The 21236-nt window shown below is 39.4% G+C and overlaps 1 protein-coding gene across 6 annotated transcripts in view; it reads left to right on the forward strand.

Moving 5' to 3' along the window:
• ttll7 (tubulin tyrosine ligase-like family, member 7) overlaps positions 1–21236 on the forward strand; it is a 78010-nt gene that overhangs the window by 35707 nt on the left and 21067 nt on the right. For 3 of the 6 annotated variants that reach the window (XM_047810247.1, XM_027160358.2, XM_047810249.1), the window contains 8 exons: positions 1638–1724; positions 2616–2811; positions 4162–4496; positions 6162–6296; positions 7448–7528; positions 12730–12890; positions 14338–14514; positions 18339–19748. In XM_047810247.1, coding sequence (XP_047666203.1) covers positions 1638–1724; positions 2616–2811; positions 4162–4496; positions 6162–6296; positions 7448–7528; positions 12730–12890; positions 14338–14514; positions 18339–18447 — 1281 coding nt within the window. In that variant the 3' untranslated portion in view covers positions 18448–19748. Of the gene's footprint in view, positions 1–1637; positions 1725–2615; positions 2812–4161; positions 4497–6161; positions 6297–7447; positions 7529–12729; positions 12891–14337; positions 14515–15613; positions 15691–18338; positions 19749–21236 lie in introns of those variants that run through there. The other 3 variants (XR_007139965.1, XR_007139966.1, XM_047810248.1) reach the window with 2 other exon arrangements.

Raw genomic sequence — 21236 nt, forward strand, 5'->3', positions numbered from 1 at the left:
TGGAGTTGAATATGCTTATGTCCATTTGCACTAGTGGAACAAATCAGGGAGGAGATTACAGGTGTTAACTCTGCAAGAGTTTATCTTTTTTTTCTTCTTCTTTGTTGAACAGCGGACAGTATTTCTCATTATAAACCTGCCAAGATGACTGGAGACAAATGTTCATCTGAGAGCCTTTTATGTGATGTTTTATGTCAAGGATATTTCATCTTTCAGAAAATGTAATTCATTGTGTATTCACTCTTTTGGACAGAGGAATAAAATCAAGAAAATAAAACATAGTTTAGTCTAGATATTTGCTGGATTTTATATTAAATGATTTTAATTGACTGTTATTTAATATAAACACTAACACAAGGTGAAGTGTGTATTGAGTATGGCACTCTGGTGTATAGAAGGAACATAAAAGGAGTCTGACATTGACAGAGGGGTTCACATTCACATTTAGTACAACTGTGTTAATTAAATTGTTCACCGAAAGTTAATTATCAAAGCTCCACAATGGTTGTCTGTATACCTAACTGGCTAGGCTAAGAAGTGGTAGTAGACTAGTTAGCTTTTTTAAGCGCATTGATCTAGACCAGGGGCATTCAATTAAAATTCAAAGAGGTCCAGTTACTAAAATTTCCTCCCAGCAAAGGTCCGAATCTTATATTGTGACTTAAAATAGTGTACCCTAATGTTAATAAAATCAATAACGCACATACATTTCTATATAATTTATTGTTACATTTCAAGTGTTTTCAAAGTCTGAACTTGTATGGCACTTGAATGGAAAACAATCCTGTAGTTGTCTTTACTACATGTCAAGTAACAGACAACAGACGCTGAATTTCTTCTGAATAAAATAAATAAAAAGTGCAAACACAGCTTTGTGCAGCCTGAACTTAGGGCTATATTTCAGGTAATGTAAAACATTCAGAATCTTCTGAATAAAATAAAAGTGCTTTTAATCTTTAAGAAAAAAATTAAACAAAAGACTTTTGAGCTGCCCCTTTTTTAGACATTAACTACATTAATAACACAGGAACCTTAGGCAAAAGAACATTTCAAGTAAAACAGAAAAGGGCAGAATTTACTGAATAAAAGAAAAGTGCAGAGCTTTGAGCAGCTCCCTTTTTCCTCTCTCCTTTCCACCTCTCCTTACTCCCTTTCCATCTTCCGTTCCTAGTGAGAGAAATGGGCATGTAACTGTCCTGCCAGCAGTTTGAATCTTGGCTTAAATGGGGTTAGTGCCAGTCTCATGCTCATGTGGAGATGCTCATTGGTGAGAAACAATCGATTTGATTGGCTTGGCTTTTGATGACGCTCCTGTCGTAATAACTAGATTAACTGCGCATGAACGAAAGATTTATCTTTTTATTAATATCAAAGAGTTTATATAATCTTATAATACTAGATTATAATAAAGAGATGCTTAATATGATAATATTAGAATTTTAACAAGTCCGGATCCGGACCGCGGTCCGCCATTTGGTGAGGCCCGCTCTAGACTAAAGGATGCACACACCTGTATGATCTATCAGACGTTGATTTAGAACACTTTTTTATCCCCCGGCAAAAGTCAGCAATCTTTGGCCAAACGGTTCATATGACCATCATTTAAAACACAACATTTCTGTATTGTTTGTGTATAGGAAGAGGACATCTTGGATCTGCTGGAGCAGTGTGAGTTGGACGATGAGAAACTGATGGGAAAGACATCCAGGCAGAGAGGAGTGAAGGTAAGTTGCCTTTTTAAATACATCAAGCTCACAAGGCTAACTATTCTTTCTTACACAATTGGCATTAGTTGAAATTAATTTGCCCCTGTCACTTCTGAGTATGCTTTTCTTCTTTGACAACCCATGAGCCCACAGCGCTCAATGATCTGATGGATAGACAGACTCCCAGGGGTGCTTTATGGGCCATCTGGAAAAATCAGGGCAGAAATGAAGCAGTTGAAATACTGCGGGATTCAGTTTTAAGCATTTCCACTTAAATATGCCACGGAGAGCAGCACAATCAAAAGGAGATAGATGTTTGAGTTCGTCTCCGTCTCTTCAGTCTCCGTCTCCCACTTTCTCTAATTGATTTGTTTAAACCTGTGCTCGCAATAGCTGCCTAACTGTTAATTTTGCAAGAGAAAGCCGAGCTAAATTAGCTGTTGAATAACTGATGTGAATGCTTTATTAATGCTAACAGTGTGCTCTTTCCTGAGCGCAAGACAGGCATTCACTTCAATTAACTCTGCTTCCCTATCTTTTTTTTCTTGGGAGGAAATGATAAATTAATATTCCTGAATGCTTAGCTGTGAAAGGTGGTATCTGGGCAGAGTTACTTATACTGAATTAACGCTTCGCCTCTGTGACATTAATCACAGGCAGGTCTACACTCAACTTGTCATCAAGGTGCACACCAAGGGCCGTGTCACAATCCTACTCCCCCTCCTTTTCCCATCACTTTATCCACCTACCCTCTCCACTCATGTCACCTTAGCTACTGCTGATGACAAATGCTAATTGGAGTCAGGATGAAAGCTATATCCGCCAAGGCACTGTCTCTGTCTAACATTGTCTTTTCCTCCCAAAGTCACTGGACATCATTGGCTTGGACATGTCTATCTGTCTCTGCAGGCCTTGTCCTCCATGCCTGAAAGCGCCCAGATGCCCAGGAGGCACAGGGACTATGAAGACAGCTCAGGCAGCTGCAACAGTAGCAGAACGTCAGGCTCAAACACAGATGAAGAGGAAGAGAGCACCAATGACCTCCAGGAGAAGAAGGTCTCCATTGAAGTTGGGGAGAGCAGACAGAAAGCCTCAGAGCGTTCCAGTAAGTCTGTGAAGGAAATGATTCTTTGTTAGTACTCATCAGGGGCCAGTTAGGACAGTCTTCTCTATGCTGCACACATTCCCCTTCTTTTATATCACAGCCCTTGATAGGAATTCATTCCCTTGATGCTGTTCATACAACCATGAAGGCTTCTTAATTACTTAAACAAACTTATACCATTTTCACAGATAGACATACACACCCTCAAGCCTTTTTTCTGGACAGATCAACTGTAGACACAATTATGCAATCTAGTGGTGTCAGCTGCAGTGCTAACCCCAAATTACAGATGTAAATCTAGTTTAATGCATTTGTTTACCTAATTAATACATGAAACAGGCAAAATCCATCTTTTTTAATTAGGGTCACAAGGATCTGATGGTGCAGTCCAGAGGCTCTTAATTTGACTGGCTGGCAGTAGTGGGTGATAGCTTGAAAGCTCTCTAGGCTCCCATACACAGTGGCCTTAATGAGCTTTTTTGATGTGTTTTAGTCCACTAGTCTGTAAGGAGCCTAGGGTCTCAGCTTGGGAAAGGCGCAATTCCGGGAGATCCTCACAGAAGGGCTTTTGGTTTACCTTGAAAAGAGAGCAAACAAACCCAATTCTCTCAAAATGGAAAGGTTTCAAACTTCCTTGGGGTCCACAAACATATAGTTCTTATAGTTTTATTTTCATCACCTGCCTTTGTCCTTCCATGCCCCAGGTCTTGCTATCACAACATGCCAGCTTGTATTGAAGTGTCACAGGGCCAGAGCGGATTGTTTAAAGATTCTTTTTTGCTTGAGCAAGCGGTCAAACTCTCCAGTTTTTCCATTAGCTTTGGAATGAAGGACAAAGCCGTGATTTGGCTGAAGTTTGAGGGGTGAGTGAGTCGCTGAGGCTGGAGTGACTTTGACGCCCCATCTGGGGGTGGCCTAAGCTAAGCCCCTATAATGCGCACGACTTGGCAACTTCCTTCCCTCAAGACTCGCAGGCAGAACACCGAGGCCGGCTGGCCCGTGGACAAGCTGGAGGTCGTTCAACACTTCGGCGCGCGTGTGGGCAAAAGCTGCTGCGGCTCTAATCCGAAAACTGCAGAGCTAGGCCACTAAGACCAGCACATGCCTTTGTGATTAATGGAAGCCACAGTTATTCTGTGTTTGTTGTCAGGGAGGGGGAATTCTTACTTCATCTGTGCCTCAATACAGGCCTGTCAGTGCTTTTGTGTGTATCTAAGAGTCTAGTCATTACTCTCTTAGCTCACGTATTTAGTTTAAAGACTTAATTCTGGCATCTAGTATCACTCAATGGTTAAATAAAAACAACAACATTTGAAATGTAAAAAAGCTTTGTTTTTTCCTCTTTTTCAGGCCGAGTGCACTGGAAGCCTTCTCCCAAACCAGAGAAATTGGGCTCAGTTTCCTCACCAGCGCTGTCAGGACTCATCCGCCGCTCTGTCTCTTGCCCACGCTCCATCGCTTCATTTAGTGGACAATCACCCAGCACTGACAGTAGAAGCACCTCGAACAAGAGTATGCCCCAGATGGGAAGCACTGCTGTGGCATCAGCCCATGCAGGAGCTTTAGCTACGCCAACATCGTTGGTTCGACCCCACACAGCTCTGCGCTCACACTCTCTTAGCCGCAACAGCTCTGCCCACAGAATGCCCCACAGCAGCAGCCTGGGCACTATCCATTCCACCTCGGTAAGTGTAAAACACACACACTCTTACCTAAACCAGACTATGTTCACAGTAATTTAATCTAGCGCCTTCAGCTGAAAAGCCAAGTATGTACTGTATGGTATAATGTATTTATTTATACATTTACTGAACACTTTATTATGAACACTACACTTATACTGGCAAGGCTCCCATTTCTCTCTTTAAACAGCCTCTGTTGTTTGTAGCATGATGCTGTATGCTGGAAACATTTCTTTGCAAATCTGGTCCATGTTGACATGATTGCATCATGCAATTGGTACAGATTTTTCTGTTGCATTTTCATGCTGTGAATCTCCCATTCTACCACATCCCAAATGTGTGCATCGTGATTCAAATTTGGTGACCAGGAAGGACACCGAAGCATATTGAATCTTTGTGGTGTTCATGAAACCAGTTTAAGAGGACTTTTGCTTTGTGACATTCGCTTTGTGGTGCATTATCATAGATTGTCATAAGAAGATTCCTAAATTGTGGCCAAAGGATGCACATAGCAACAATACTAAAACAGTCTGTGGGATTCAAGGCATGACTGAGTGGTATTAACACCTTCCTCACACCATTACACCACCTTCACCAGCCTGGACTGATTACACAAGGCAGTTTGGGTCCATGGATTCATGCTATGGGCACCAAATTCTGACCCTACCATCTGTGTGCCTCAGCAGAAATTATGATATATCAGACCAGATTTCATTTTTTCCAGTCTGCAGCTGTCCAGTTTTGGTGAACCTGTGCCCACTGTAGCCTCAGCTTTGTGTTCTTGGCTGACAGAAGTGGAGCCCAACATGATCTTTTGCTGTTGTAGCCTCAAGAGTTGACATCAAACATACTCCAAATAGACTGGCACCAAAAATCTTTCCTTATTCAAAATTACTAAGATTTTTTTTTTTCTCATTCTGATAGTGAACATTATCCGAAGCCGCTGAGCCATGTCTGTATGATTTTATGCATTGCACTGCTGTCACACAACTGGCCAATTAGATAACTGAATGACTGTGTAAAGTTTTTCCTAGTTAAGTGATTGGTGAGTGTATATAAAACAGTTAAGTTGGATCTTTTTTGAATTAGGGTCACTTGTATGATATGGGCTCTTGTGCACACCAAAGTCAGTTGCCACAAATTTCTGAGTGATAGTATGCACACACAGAAATGTGTTCATAAACATGTCAGAATACGCACCATGGCTCCATCACACACTCATATCCCGCATTTGCTCCCTCTAACATGTGCCCCAGCTCACACTTTCTTTCTTTTTATGCTAATATTACTAGCCCCTAAACTCCCTCCATTCAGCGGTGCTCCTCTCTTTAAGCACTTTTTGTAACGAGTGTTAAGATGTCCTACAGTCAGCGCTGCACTAACACTTTTACACTCGTCTCACAATCTGACAGTTCTGACATGCTGAGCCAACCTCCAGTCACCTGGGCTCATCTGGCACAGCGGGTACCTCTGGGATCTAGGCTGGAGCCGCCAAGCAATAGCTTGCGGCTGTGCCACTCTAATTGTGGCATCCTTGCCTCGCATCGCTCTCCGGGCCTGCGGAGAGCGGTGAGAAAAGGAAAAGCTGATGACGGAAGGAAAAAAGGCAGCGTGCGCTAATTCATCTTCATTGCATTGTGTGTGTGTTTGTGTGTGCGCATACCGCAGGGAGAGTCCCTGCTGAACGCGAGGAGCAAGGAGCAGGAGGCGGAGCTGACGCGGCAGACGCTGGCCGCGCTGGGGGAGTTGCACATCCGATTCCCAGGGAAGAGTGAGGAAGAAGCGGAGGCCGTGCTGGACGAGGTGAGTTAGTATGCCGCTCTCCTTGTTCCCCCAGCTCATTTGTGGAGAGTGCTGCCTGTAGCACTGGCTCTCATTTTCTCTCTCTCTCTCTCTCACTATGTCTCATTTTGTACATAGTGTCATTAGCCGTCCACCTGTATGGTTAATGAGAGCTATTAGCTGTCGCCATGGAAAACGCAGCTGGGCAGCAGCACCTGTTTGAGACCCTTTCCAATATCATAAAATTTTTTCACTTGCACTTTCAAAAGGAAAATTTTACAAATGTTTGCAAGTTTTGTGCTTACTTTGCCTCTCATGTAATAAAAAAAAAAAAAACGTTTCCAGTAATATTTCTGAAAGAGTTTCATGTGACTAATATGAATTCCATGAATTGCATTTACGAAAGCTGAAAAATCCCTTGTACATTAACTTTCATTACAGTACAGTACTTTCCATTAGAAAGTGGAACACTGTAATTTAGATATCGGTCTGCATCAGTGTGCATCATAATTTATGGCCTCCTGATTAGTAAGGAGCAGATGTAAGCCTAAATGAATTATTAATGATTTATCCAAGAAGATGAATTTAACGTTTATGACCATATCAATGCCAGAGTGCTCTGCCATCATCCTTCATTGTAACCATGTCCACGGTTCGTTTCCTCCGAGGAGGAACAAGCCAGAGATTTGTCTTGACTTGCAAGTCCACTAGAGAACATAAATAGAATATTAGCTCAGTAACACAGGGACAAGACGGGCTGATGAGAGAATAAGTATACGAAGAAAGATTTGCCTGTTCATACTTGATAATAATCTCAGTGTAGTCACACATTAAGATTGATCTATGAACTAGTTAAAAATGAATAAAGGAAACAATAAAGTATGCAGCGTCTCATTTCAGAAAGAAAGAGGAAAAAGAACGCTGTGTGGTCTGTGTGTCAAGATTTGTGTTTGTTTATGCATGTATTGCAGAGAGACATTGATTTTATTTCACAGCAGTAAAAAACAGTTCAAATAATGTAAAAACAACTTAGCAGGGCCATTCTTAGGAAATGCCTAAGGGAAAAAATGCACTGAATATCAGCAACTTAATGGGAAATGCATACTTAATGGGACAGAAATGTTGTCTTTTGTCACAAAATGAATGTAATGCTTTTTTTTTGTCACCCACAGATTTTAAACAACTGGAAATATCATAAACCAAAAGTGGCTTCTTATTGGCTTGTGAAGTTAGATGCCACCAAACAAAGAAAGGTAACGGATTATAAATCCACTAACAGAATTTGACTCCGTTATATACAGATTTAAAATGTTTTTTTTTCATAGTAAAACACAGAAATTATAATTGAGATCATTAGTTTGATAAATAATTTAGCTAAACTGTCTTTACATTTTGATGGCACTAAATAAAAAAATCAGTTGTTAGTGAATATCCTGGAAGTAAATGATTTCCACCTTTTGTTGTATTATTCAATCATATGATGTGGTCTGCCTGTTAATTGTTTTGTGCATACACGTGCGCTCATAAAGCGGAAACTTTATGGATTTGACGTGGAAGCAGTGCTGACAGTCAGCTGAATATTCCACCTGAGAGTGGAAGGGCTTGAGCGCGACACTAGCTTTTGTGACTGCTTCCTATTTTATGCTGTGTTTCATTTTGAAAAATAGGCTTTCCTGAAGTGACTGGTGTCTTCTTTGCACATATCTCAATCGCAACTTATAGCAATTTATAGATACTTCCAAAACTGAAAGTCTGGAAAATGCCATTTATTGGGTCCATTCCTCTTCACTACATTTGTAACCTAATCTACTTAGGGAGGGAGGGGGAGGGAACAGCATCCCTGCCAAATTTTAGTCTAATTCAGTTACTCTTTGATTATCAGCATCATCCACATCAGTCTCTGTCTAATCACCTGAGGTAAAAAGGCACTCATGGATTTTTGAGCCTCATTATCATCCTCTTTTCACTCAAACTGATGTCTGTTAATGCTAACATGCCTTATGAAAATAATCACTGATTAATGCTGATTAATAAATTTCTATTTTCTTTTTAGATTTGTTTTTTAACCAATTTGTTTAGATGAGGTAACAGTACAGGCGCTTTGTGGACAAATTCTCAGACCACCACATATTTTTGTCTGTACAGTCTATATAGCAGTATCTATAAAACATCTAGTTATATATAACTTAATGAATATATTGTTCTTAAAAGGAGATAAAAGGATGAGAACCAAACCAAAGAAAGCCTCTAAATCTAATTCCCCAATTTCTTTGAGAGTGATGATAATACATTTATTTTACGTTCAAATGAAATTAGGTTTGTAACCCATTTGGCTTTGTGCAAGTGCCAGTCTTTGGAGAAATGGTTTAAAGAGAGATTTTCTTGCCTGACTTCAAGTTAGGTGGTTAACTCTAGGTAGGAAGAAGTGCTAGCATTGCTTACAGGAGCATTAATCACTAAATACGAGTATGATAGATTTGGATACAACTGTTCTCTTGACTGTTTGCATTGTTAATATCATAATATCTTATTTAATTGTCCTTCACTATTTATAGATTATGATTATAGATTAAGTAGTATGCTATTTATTCATTGATGCTATTTATTGAGCATACAGAAGAGTTTCCCGTTCTTGAATACTCCATAGTAATGTATGGACTAAAAATTTAGAAACATGCTTATGTTAAGGTTAACATAACTGCCTGGAATCAGATTCGACATTCCCACTTCTCTACAGTATAAGCGCTCCAGAATAAGCTTAATTAGATTTTTTTCTTTTTGCCCCTCAAATGTTTGAATGGACGGAAATTCGCATTGTGCAGTATTTTCTGATGAGGTAACAAATTTTGAAAAATATTGCTAATTTATTAAGAACTGTTATGTCAGCATTCTTAGTCCCTCTCAGACTGGTGAAATGTCAGAAAGTTCTTACACTTTGCCATTGCAATGTAAAACTGCTGTTATATGGACTTGTCACTTGGATTTGTCATTCCAAAATAACCAGCCTGAGTTTTTATTCCATTCTAACGAGCGTGCATTTTAGGGCTTTGTCAACTGAGTATGACAGAGTGAGGGCATCTTTTCTTGGAATGATATAATCAGCTCTGTTCAGCTCTGCATCCTTTGGGAATAATGCAACTAGTTTAATGAGCCTGTTGATAGTAAAAGGTATAACAACATCAACTCTATTATTGATTTATTATTATTATTATTATTATTATTATTATTATTATTATTATTATTATTATTATTATTAGTGGTGGTGGAAGTAGTAGCATTTTTTTTAGCACTAATGCACTAATCTCTTGTCATTTTTGGTTTGATAACTCTTGAAAACTCTGGATCCATGAAATCATATTTATTTTTCTTATGCAAAATAGCCTAAAGTTTGGTAGAGACAGTTATTTGTGTTCTCTAGTGTTATGTTAAGTATAATGGTGTGAATTACTGTGAGAATCCTGTACTGCTGGGTTGCTAAGTAACAGCTGCTGTCTCTATATCAGATCATGGCAGTAGATCCTGGCCTCTCACAACTGTAGGGCTGTACATACACTGTGCTCCTGTCGTGTCCCAATGTATAACCGCTTCATTCACCTTGCTGCAACAGCCAGCACCAAATAATGAACCAGCATTTCCTTGATAAGCGTCAGTCTCCTCTGCCTTATTCTCAGACTAGAATATTGTTAACTTCTGTGTGTTTTGTGAAGCATGCTGCAGATTGAAATGAGCTGGCTAATTACTGGATTAGAGATTGATTTGACACCCATCAAATCTGTTATGTACTAACGTAACCCATATTCACCTTCCACCATTTTAATATAAACCACTACTGAAAATATTAGAACAGTTTCCATAACTTATTATTTTATTGACTGTGATTTGTGTGAAATAAAATCATTGATAGATTGCAAAGTTGCTGGTATTCAGATAGGGATTTAGATTTCCTTTCTTTGTTTTCAACATTTAAAAAAATCAAAACCTTCTGTTTAGTTCCAATTTACAGTGAAAAACTAAAACCCTAGATTCATTTTGGTCTCAGTCTTTTGGACCCCTCTGTATAAAATGCATTCTGGGCACTTTATTAGGCTCTGAAAACAGCCTGATTGTTTTGAAGATCTATTCCAAGATTTTGGAAGCATTTCTTTGAGATTCTGCAAATCTCCTCCTCTACCACATCCCAAAGGTGTTCTATTGGATTCAGATCCGGTGACTGAAAAGGCCATCGAAGAACACTGAACTCATAGTCATGTTCATAAAATCAGTTTTAAACTCATTTTGCTTTTGTGACATGGTGCTTTTTAATACTGGAAATAGCCAATAGAAGATGGTAAATTGTGGCTATGAAGGGATACACATTGTCAGCAACAATACTCAAACAGACTGTGGCATTCAAGCCATGATTAATTGGTATTAACAGCTCCAAATCGTGCCAAGAAAATCTTCCCTACATCATTACACCACCTCCACCAGCCTGGACTGTTGACATAATGTAGGATGAATCTATGGATTAATGCTGTTAGGACCCTGTCATCTGTGTGCCTCAGCAGAAATCAAGATTCATCACACCAGGCATACATTTTTCTGGTCTTTATTTGTCCAGTTTTGATCAGTTTGTCCCCACTGCAGCCTCAGCTTTGTGTTCTTGGCTGAGAGAAGTGAAACCCAACGTGGTCCTCTGGTGTTGAATCCTATCCACCTCACACTATAAGCAATGGGTGATGCTCAGTGAAGAGTAGAAATCCACTGGTTACCTGGATATAAGTAGTTATACAGTATACAGTGACAAATGTTGAGCTGGTGTGGCTGGGGAAAAAGAGAAGAAGTGATGTGTGTTTCAGATGTTTATACATTTTTACTGTGGTGTGATCTCAAGCAGTTCATTGATCCAGGATAAAAGATCTGAGGAAATGGAGGACCTACAAAATTTGTTTGTTTCTTATGAGGTTCTTGATGTTATTAATGATATAAAGGATTATGTGCCTTTTTCATAAATAACCAATGTCAAAATATGGCTCTATATTTCTGTATGACTGTATTCATAGAGTCATCCATTAAAACATTTTTTCACATCTATATTCAGAGCTCAGAACCGTTTGAGCCAAAAATCCATGTTATATGCATTACTCAGCATTGCTGGCATTTTTACAGTTCTTAATATAATGTATACATAATGTAACCATATTATTTCACCCTGGAATTGAAGCTTTGTGCAACATTAACATGTACAATTAATATATAAATTTGACATTATGACAAATAATCATGAATTGTCCATACATCCTATGCAATTATATACAACAGCAAAACATTTAGTCATCACTAAGCCCTCAAATTCAGGTACGCTCAATACCCTTCTAGTTTATTCTGTATAAAAAAAAGACTTTCTTTGTTTGGCTTGCATCTCTGTGATAGTTAGGAAATGTGGTATATAGTAGTTGTAACGATGTAGTAACTGTGCTATGTATCAAGTGTTAATTAGGCTGGCAGCGAGTTAATGTAGATAGAACCCAAACTGCTAATTTTAGAATCATTTGCAAAGATGGGAATAGAACTAATCATTAGAATTAGACACAGTCTATTTAAGGATTTAAGATTTTTCTCAATGTTGCCTTTTTAACTGTATGTTATGACATTAGTCTAAATGACATTTGCAGTTATTTGTCTTTTGTATGCGGCAGCATGTTTCTTTATCTAGCTGGTGCTTGTAAAGGTGGGAAAAATCGTGAAAGCATTTAGTGCATGCAAATTACAGTAACCTGAACAAACTGGCTAAAAAACTTACACAAATCTAAATGTGAGTCATTTTCTCCAGGTATTAACCGGATCATATTTTGAACATAATTTGCCAATTTTCAATACAGCCCTATAGATAATTAGGATAACTTTAAAAGACTTCTGTTCAAAACCTTTTCTTAGACTTGTACCTAAATCTATAGTGCAAGATTGACGTCCATCCATTTTGATTGACGTGAAAAATATAATGAAGGTCTGATTATTTTCAGTGATGGTCATTGTCATGCTGAATATTAGCTGAAATATAAAAGATCACACTGCAGAGAATTTCCAACAGAAGATCTTTTAGAGCTTGAGTGTCACATGACAGAAAATTGCCTGAAAAATCAGCCTGTGGGACTGTTAGGGTTCTTCAACGTGTTTAGCCTGAGTTTAGCCTGAGCATGACATTCTAGTACTTACTGTATCTTTCAGCCTTGCACTCCAATCACTCTATTCAGTCTTTGCACCTGCCTATCCATATTTCCCCCTTCTCCAGCCCTCACTACAGACCTCATCGATTGATTAGACCTGCACCAAATCTGCATTCTTGAGTCTTTTTTGATTGTGACTATAGAAAGTGAAAAAATATTCTTAGAATAATATGATTTTAATTGTATATGCTTGCTTAGATTCTGTAGTGCCATTCATTTGTTCTCATTTATGTGCTTCATACGTTAAGGTCCTGGACATCGTCCGCACAAATGTTCGTTCATTGCTCCAGAGGATCTGGAGGGAGCCTGACATTGACAGTTTACGTCTCTACCGCCTTTTTAACCGTGTCTTCAGCCGCCTGCTCTGGAGCCATGGTCAAGGCCTGTGGAACTGTTTCTGCAGCTCGGGGTAAAGGGCACTTCATAATACAGCTACAGAGCAAATAAATAAGATGATTGGCTGAACTCCTCTTTTGACTTAAAGATTATTTGTAACACTCTTCCAGAAAATGGTTAGTAACGTTATTGAATGAAATGGTTTCATTTGTTGAAGAAGTATCCAGGTTAACTTAGCAACGATTTATAGACATTTACACAGAGATTCAAAATGGTGCTTTCACTTATCGGCCACTTTAATAGCAAAACATGTACACCTGCACATTCATTAAATTATCCAGTCAGCTAATCAGGTCACAGCAGCACAAAGCATAAAATCATGCAAATACAGCTTAAGAGCTTCAGTTAATTTTAACATCAAACATCACTGAAGAAGTCTCTCCACAATTTACCCTTCTCATTGACTTTGAGTGTGTCATGATTGTTAATGCTAGACTGGTTGGTTTGATTATTTCAGAAACTGCTGATCTCCTGGGGTTTACACATAGCAGTCTCTTGAGATTACACAGAATAGTACAAAAAACAAGCAGCATTTCTGTGGGTGGCAACGCTTCGTTAATGTGAGAGATGGACAACAACAGCACAAGAGCACATCAGGTTCCACTTCAGTCAACCGGGAATCAGGACACAGATATAAATAAATAAAAAAAACAAAAAACAAAAAAACATGCAATGTTTTTCCACTCTTCAACCATTCAGTTTAATGAACCTGTAGCTCTTTATCTGCATGATTTTCTGTATTGCTCTGCTGCTGTGTGACTGTCTTATTGGATAATTGCATGAATGAAAATGAAAATTCTATTGTGTAATTGTCTTTAACAGCATTTAAATTGACTAGCCAAACCAGAATTGTTTTGTGTTTCTTGACCGTTAGGACAACAAAGAAATACATAAAATCCCAGAAGTATTCTTCTATTCATTTCTTGTGTGGGTAGTGTAGTGGGTCTACAAGGTTTTTCAACAACCCACTTGTACGTATAATTGACAGATATAGAGATATGTAACCACCCAGGTTTATTTTAACTTAATGAGAGTATGCATGGCACTAGGGGATTAGTGATGGTGCTAAGCACCCCATGCTGCTGCCATTTAATCAAGGCCCGGTGCATGCAGGAGGTCTGTGGGCAGCTAGTGCTCAGAGGAAAGCCCAGCATGGGAGCATTGTGAAGGCCTCCTCGCCTGTAATGTACTCTCAGATCCCCAGCCATTATATTCCTTCATCTCCACAATCAAACACAATCACTGCTGCTGTCCAACTTTGAAAAGAAAAAGACATTATTTTAGCTCAATATTTTCCCTTTTATTCAGCCCACGCTGAGGACCAGGGCCTTTGAATTTTTTTGACACTCATTCATCAAAGCATCTGGTGAGACAGAAGTCCTGGGGTGTTTACTGAATTCTTTTTGGAACCTTTTATATTAAGATCCTTTTTTTTTGCTTGTACATGCTTGGACCAACAGCAGGTCATCATGGGAGAGCATCTTCAGCAAGAGCAGCGATGTGGTGACACCACAGGAGTTGCAGTGCTGCCAGCGCTTGGTGCAGCTGTGCCGTGACTGCCTGCTCATAGTTTACAAGTTCGTAGTGGAGTCGCGCGGGTCGCTGACCGGATTCAACCCGGAGTGGGATGACCCCAGGTAAATCCCTCCATTCAGACTTTCTTTTTCCTCCACGCCTCTCTTTTCCATCTGTTCCACCTCGGTCCCCTGAGTAGCAAAGTTCACGGGGACATGGCTGGGAGGTGGCATATCTGACTTTTCAGCTGCACAGGAGAAGCTGTGAACAGGAAAGAATGACCCTCAGATTATCACTTAACTTAGTAGGCCCCCTGAGGCGCAGCTAATTCAATTATAAAAGAGATGAGACAGTGCGAAATAATCTTAAAAGCTTGTGCACAGCCTGAGGATTTATACCTATATATTCTAACAGGCGTTTGGTTGTAATATATAGCACAATGTTTTTGCTTTTAGTTAGAATGTAATGTAAATTTAAAGGCTATCAATTAATAGTTTCTTTCTAAACAATCGAGACAATTAATTGCAGGTGAACTCAGCGTTTGCTAACAGCTGTGTAATCACAAGGTGTAATCCAAAAATTAAGGTGTAATCCAAGTCCAGATGTTTGGATTTTTTTAAAATGTTTACGTGAAATAGGTTTATGTATTTCTATTTTAAACTCTCTGACTTTCCAGCTTGTATTTTTGCTTCACTGTACTTGACTCAAGTCTATACCAAGGTCCTGCCCATACAATATTTCATTTCCCATTTATAAAAATTAAGTGTGAATAAAGCATGTCAAAAGTATGCATGATAAATCAAACACTTGTGTTCAGCTGTATACTTATTTAAGTCAATCAAACATGCTACATTTGTGTTTTTGTTTTTTTTCCACTGTGTTGGAGTCCAGTTCTGGTTAAGTGTTATCCTTGCTCAAAGACACCTAATTCAACTTAGCATTTAACTACCAAGTTTATTAGGTGTCTTAGAGCTGTGAAATTTTACTGGACTCTGGCCAAGGACTGAAGTTTCAGATTTTGTGCTAACACTTCATTTATTCCAACATTTGTATTATTCTGATGCTAGTATTCACTAAAATATTTACTGACTTGAGAAATTTATATCCTCCCTTAAAGATTAAAGCTTTGTATGGGCATGGCCTCCAACATTTTCAGCTCCCACATTAAAACTATGACCCTGTCTTTCTGCTCTTGCGGTGACTTGCGGACTTGCGGTGAAGCTCGCCCTCAGCAGCCGGACCAGTCTCGTCTCGTGGCTCGACCCCTTCCTCCTCTACCCTCTCACTCCTTGACGCAGGTCTTTCTACTCTTGATTATGGATCAACCCCTCCCTCCATATCTCCAGTCTGTCCAGACCTTAACCACCCACCCTCATGCACCTGTTTGCCACTTTAGCTCGCTTGTCTCTAAACATGGCATCTTGGAGGGGGTGCTGACTGACTAAAAAAAAAGTTTTCTAAGAAAGCAAGCAAGCCATTCCTCCATCCTCTCCACTTACCATGGCAACAAGCACCCGCTCATTCGTCACAGCGAATCGCAACAGTTTCACTGCATGGTGCATGACGCGCACTTCCATATCTTTCCCAGGACATGCCTCATTGACGGCTCAGTGGCAGAACGGAGCAGGGGGATGACAGATTAGACTTTTCACTTAGCCGGCATATGCTTTGCCTCGTTAGGAAAATGATGTCTGAGTAGGGGCATGGCACCATATTGCTGGTGACCCCCCCTCCTTTCAACAGCCACTCATCCTCCTCTCTGGCATGTGCGTTGCACCCCTACCTGCACCCATACGCTGCCTGTCCTACATCTGCCTCCACTTGCCAGTCTTGGCCAGTGGAGAGACACAGGGTCCAGAGCCATAAGGGTGGCAGAGACAGATTCTCTGAGTGACTGTCTAAGATGCATTTCTAAAAGGATGTAGGCTGCAAACCATCATTCCAGTCATTCCTGTTGAGATTGATCTTAGAATATATGATGCTTGTTTGAAATTAAGTGGATTTTTTCTGGTCCAAATTTTTTTAACCCTCTAATGACAGTTTACAGATTCAAATATATTAAATTTTAAACATGAACTTTGTTATTGAATATAATACTTCAAAAAAGTATGTGTGTGTGTGTATGTATGTATGTATGTGTATATATATATATATATATATATATATATATATATATACATATATATATATATATATACATATATACATATATATATATTTATATATAGTGTGTATGTATGTATGTATATATATATATATATATATGTATATGTGTGTGTGTGTGTGTGTGTATGTGTGTGTATGTATGTATGTATATGTATATATATCTATATATATATATATATATATATATATATATATATATATATATATATATATTGTGTGTGTGTGTCTATCAAGTCCCATATCACATCATATAACAAGTCTGATTTATTTATTTATTTTCCCCATCAATATTCTGCAGTACAGTGTGGCAGGACTACAGAACATATACTTTAAACATGCAAACTGACTGGAGATACGTGCAGATCTCCAAGTCATTGTGTATAATTAGGAAGACCTGCACATTCTCAAAAAAGAAAAATACAGTTAGACAGCTGCTGGCTCTCAGGGGGCTTTCGGTTGGCAGGTTTTCCTAAGAACTACTCAGTGATCAAAAGCCAAGGACCTGGTGGAAGCATTATAGAGGCCCAATTAAATATTGCCGGCAGCTTGATTGGACTCTGAGTCATGGAGCCCCTTTACATGCATCCTTAAACAGACACCTTTGTCAGAGACTTATATGGGAATGGCACCTTTGGCTGGCAAAATATTTGTGAACCCCATTTGGAATTACATGGATTTTCATGTGAATAACTCCTAAAATGTAATAAAAATCTAAAATCTCATCTCTTAAATGACTGGCATACATTTTAAATGACTGTACATCCAACTAAGTGTCTAATTAATGTCACTACTTGATAAAACTGTTCATATTCTCAAATAGTGACATTTATATATGGGAATAAATGAGAAAAATGAGCTTTGATGAAAACAAATGTGTCTTTTCCCCCCATTCATTACTGCAGATTGGTGAATGGATTGGATGTACAGAAGTTAATCTACATTCTAAAATATCTGCTTGACAAGCACTAGCAGTACTCTTGAGCAGTTTCAAGGGCATTCTTCTTGAACTAAATGAAGTTAATTTGACTTTTCACAAGTCTCCTGGGTATGGCGGCAATGCAGCAGAAGCCCTCAGAGCAAATCTTTTTTAGTATACTTAGAAGAAGCAGCATGGCTAATTTGTCCTGGGGATATTATACAAGGAAACTGTCACAAGTTACAGTGACAAGCCCAGGGGTTATTTTACAGTTACCATTACAGTTGTTATTTTTGTTTTGTTTTTTACTGACAAATTGCACTAACCAGGTTTTAGGTCATTTGGTTAAAGCAAACCATTGTGTTAGCTTTCTCTGCCTTTTAATGAACAAACAATTTAAATGCCCTCATTAACAATCTGTGATGAGATAAGAACAGCTATCCTATGTGGGTCATCTCATGTCTCAGTTGGTTCACCTCTACGTCTCATTTCAGGCCTTAATTATCTGAGCCTGTATCTACTTTCGGACATCCTTCTCCTGTTAGATAGATTTACCAGCATTGATGTTAAACAGTGTCCTCCGCCAGTCTATTAACACGAAGCTTGTTCAGCTGCCCGAGTGAAGATGCAAAATGTCACTCATCATTAAAAACAGACGGCACTTACAAGAAGGGATCAGGGGAAAACAGAGAGGTTGAACGTGTTGGGTTGGACAGTAGGGGGGTAGCTGGGTGGGTTTGCTTTATGTTGTCAAATTGCTAACGCAGCCTGATCTCCTCATTTGACCTTTTGCAGCTCTAATCCTGCTTTCACATCTCCTGTCCATCCCCGGTCCCTGTTTCCCATCTCTCTGTGTGTGTGTAGGTATCTGGTGCCAGTGACCTCCCAGTTCATCATCAAGTGGCCTTCCTCCAGCTCAAGCCGGAACGTGGCCTCTCGTAGTCTTTTCACCACCCGCATGGGCCACTTCTAATCCACCTTGGACACTCGCCGCCTCCTGGGGAGGAAAGGGGCAAAGATGCCTCCCCTCCTTGGGGATAAGCTAACTCTGAAAGCATGCAAAAAGGGGTTTTGCCAGTCCGCTTTTTTAGATGTAGTCGTTGGTACATCGGAGGCAGACGTTGGGCAGTCCCTCCCTTGAGTTCGGCTTGTGCCCGTGGATCTCGTGTAAAAAAAAAAATTGCTGTTCAGTTATATCCTTTATTATACTGTAAAATATGATTCCCCATCATGGATTTATGTCCAGGACTTGCAAAACAATTCTGTCAATAACAGTGAATGTTTCAGTGAAATTTAGATGGAATGGGATTTGTGTTTATGCTCATTGTTTAAGAAAGATAACATACAATGCTGTTTTTCTTTTTCGCTGCTTGCAATGTTTGCCAATGGCCGGTGCTGTTTTTCTTACATGATTTTATTACAGTTTGCCACAGTATGTAGTAGTAAGAAGAATTTAGGGGTACAGAAAGGTTCTGTCAAACTACTTGAAGAATGAAGGAAGGTCTTCTGAAAACATGCCTCTCAGAGAAGAGAGTACAATTCTGCACTGCTGCAGCCGACATACACATGTTTATGCCTACACTTCAGAATGAGATGTTTTCAGCTGACGAAGGGAAAATCACTGCACATCAGAAATACTTGAATTTATTTATGCTATTTATTTTATTTGAAATGTTTTCATTTACATGCACTACTAACTTAAGTGTTTTAAAGCATAGTTTCATTTTGTGTAAATTGTATGTATTATGTTTTTTTATTTATTAGGTTTTACTCATTAGGGTTTTCTGTGATATACTAAAGGTATGAGAATGAGTTTTAAAGTAACATAGGTCTATGCTAAACTGCCATGTTTGTGTTTTAGCAGCAATGCCCTGCATTTTCTCAGCCTGTATGCAAGTGCCAGTGCAGATTATGGCGTGCCAAGTCTAAGCACAACCAGGAATGTGTTAATGGCTTCTAAATTGAGGTTAGTGAGTAATTAGAATGCTCCGTATGACAGTAGGTAGTGTTAGAATTTCAATTTGAAAAAGCTCCTGGTAGCTAATTTTCAGGTAGATTGTATTCCGTAAAAAATGCTAATGCAGGATGTTTTTGGTTATGTCCTTCAGCAGTCCTTTTTAATGAATATGCCGATAACTTTATGCTAAGAATCCTGTATGCTATTTTTTTCCCTCCTATCCCTTAGTGTCAATTCACTATGCCTGGATTTCATTCATGTTCATTCTAGATAAAGATTTTTAAGTTTAACAGCAATAAAAGACTGGTGGTTCTAGATTTTTTTTTTCTGTGTAAATATTATTAAGTTGTCTTTGTCTCTTTTGATTTTCTGCCCACTGAATTGAATGGCAATTTTGTCTTTGCTTTTTGTTCTCTCTTCTAATGTTGTTGTAATACGAGCAATCGTGAGAATATCTAAATAACTGACACACATGTGCAACACCGACTTGTCAACGTGCACAAAACTGACACTCTGCATCATTCCACCCTGTCTCATGTGAAAACTCAGAAGAGCAACCTCACTAACCTTGTCGTGTCAAGTCATGACTCATGGTCAGGGGAATAGATGTGATCCTATCCCTTATTTACACTAGTGTACTCAATTCCAGGCTGCCAGCCATCTTTTTCTCGTCTCTGCATTCCCTCCCCCTACATCCCTCTATCCTTCTATCTGTCAAGTGTAGTGCTGTAGAGTCGTGACCTTGAAATTCTTCCTTGAACAATGGCAGTGCTATCTAAGTAACTCACTCAGAAACTTGAGGACTATTCCCCTGCCCTCTGGTGTTAAATCCTTGTCACCCAGCATGGTCAGCAAGTGGGAACCGAGCTGCACCTGCCCTGGAGTGTGGACACTACAGTATGTAGGATCTAGCCAGTGACCCACTTACAGGTCTTGTTAATATCATGGATATCAGACTCTGCCTGTCTGTGATCACGTCCTGGGTGAATGCGATAAAAAAAAAAAAACTATTTGTTTTAATCCTGTATTTCAAAAGGACAGAAATCCTTCATAAAATGCTTTAATCGTAAAAATAAGATATCCAATGGCCTAATTTATAACTTTAGGCCATTATTCCAGTTACTATTATCCAGCATGTCTTTTTTTTAGTTTTACATGACTTCAATATCAGTTGACACCAAGAGACTGTGAAAAGAGTACTGTATTTTTCCTGATATATTTTTACCACTCTTGACTGGACCCTAAGTCCCAAGCTTATCTTACAAAGAGCTCTCAGCTGTTCCAGAACTAGGATGATGTGCAGCATGGAACTAAAGTGACTGCTCCAAAGACCATCATCCGAGTGTGCTGAGATAATAGATTTACAGATATAGCTATCTTCATGTACTACACTTTCAATAAAAGTGATAGATTAAAGATTGAGCTTGCCTTCCTGCCCTGAACCAGGAAGAATAGCAAATTCACAAGCTCCTTGTTAAGGCCAAATTAGCACTTCTGACACAGCTGGGGCTTGGATCTCTAGAGCTGGATCACTCCCTTCCTCTTTCTCTCTACCACTTGGGGCGCTTCAAAAGGCAGGAAGGAGCCCCACTGCTCCTTCTCAGTGGTATGACAGTGTCAGAGTAGAAAGACCAACTGTTCCCAGGGGACTGGTCTGGGAGTTCTTGTGGGGATTGAGACATCCTCGTGGAGATTATCAATATATCCCCTCCAGCCAGGCTCAGAGACATGAGACAGAGCTGCTCTGCCCATTAGTCTACTGCTGAGCTCAGGGAACAAACAGCTGTCTGCTCGCTCAGAGACCA

Source organism: Tachysurus fulvidraco, chromosome 2, assembly GCF_022655615.1.
Source record: "Tachysurus fulvidraco isolate hzauxx_2018 chromosome 2, HZAU_PFXX_2.0, whole genome shotgun sequence".
NCBI lineage: Eukaryota > Metazoa > Chordata > Actinopteri > Siluriformes > Bagridae > Tachysurus > Tachysurus fulvidraco.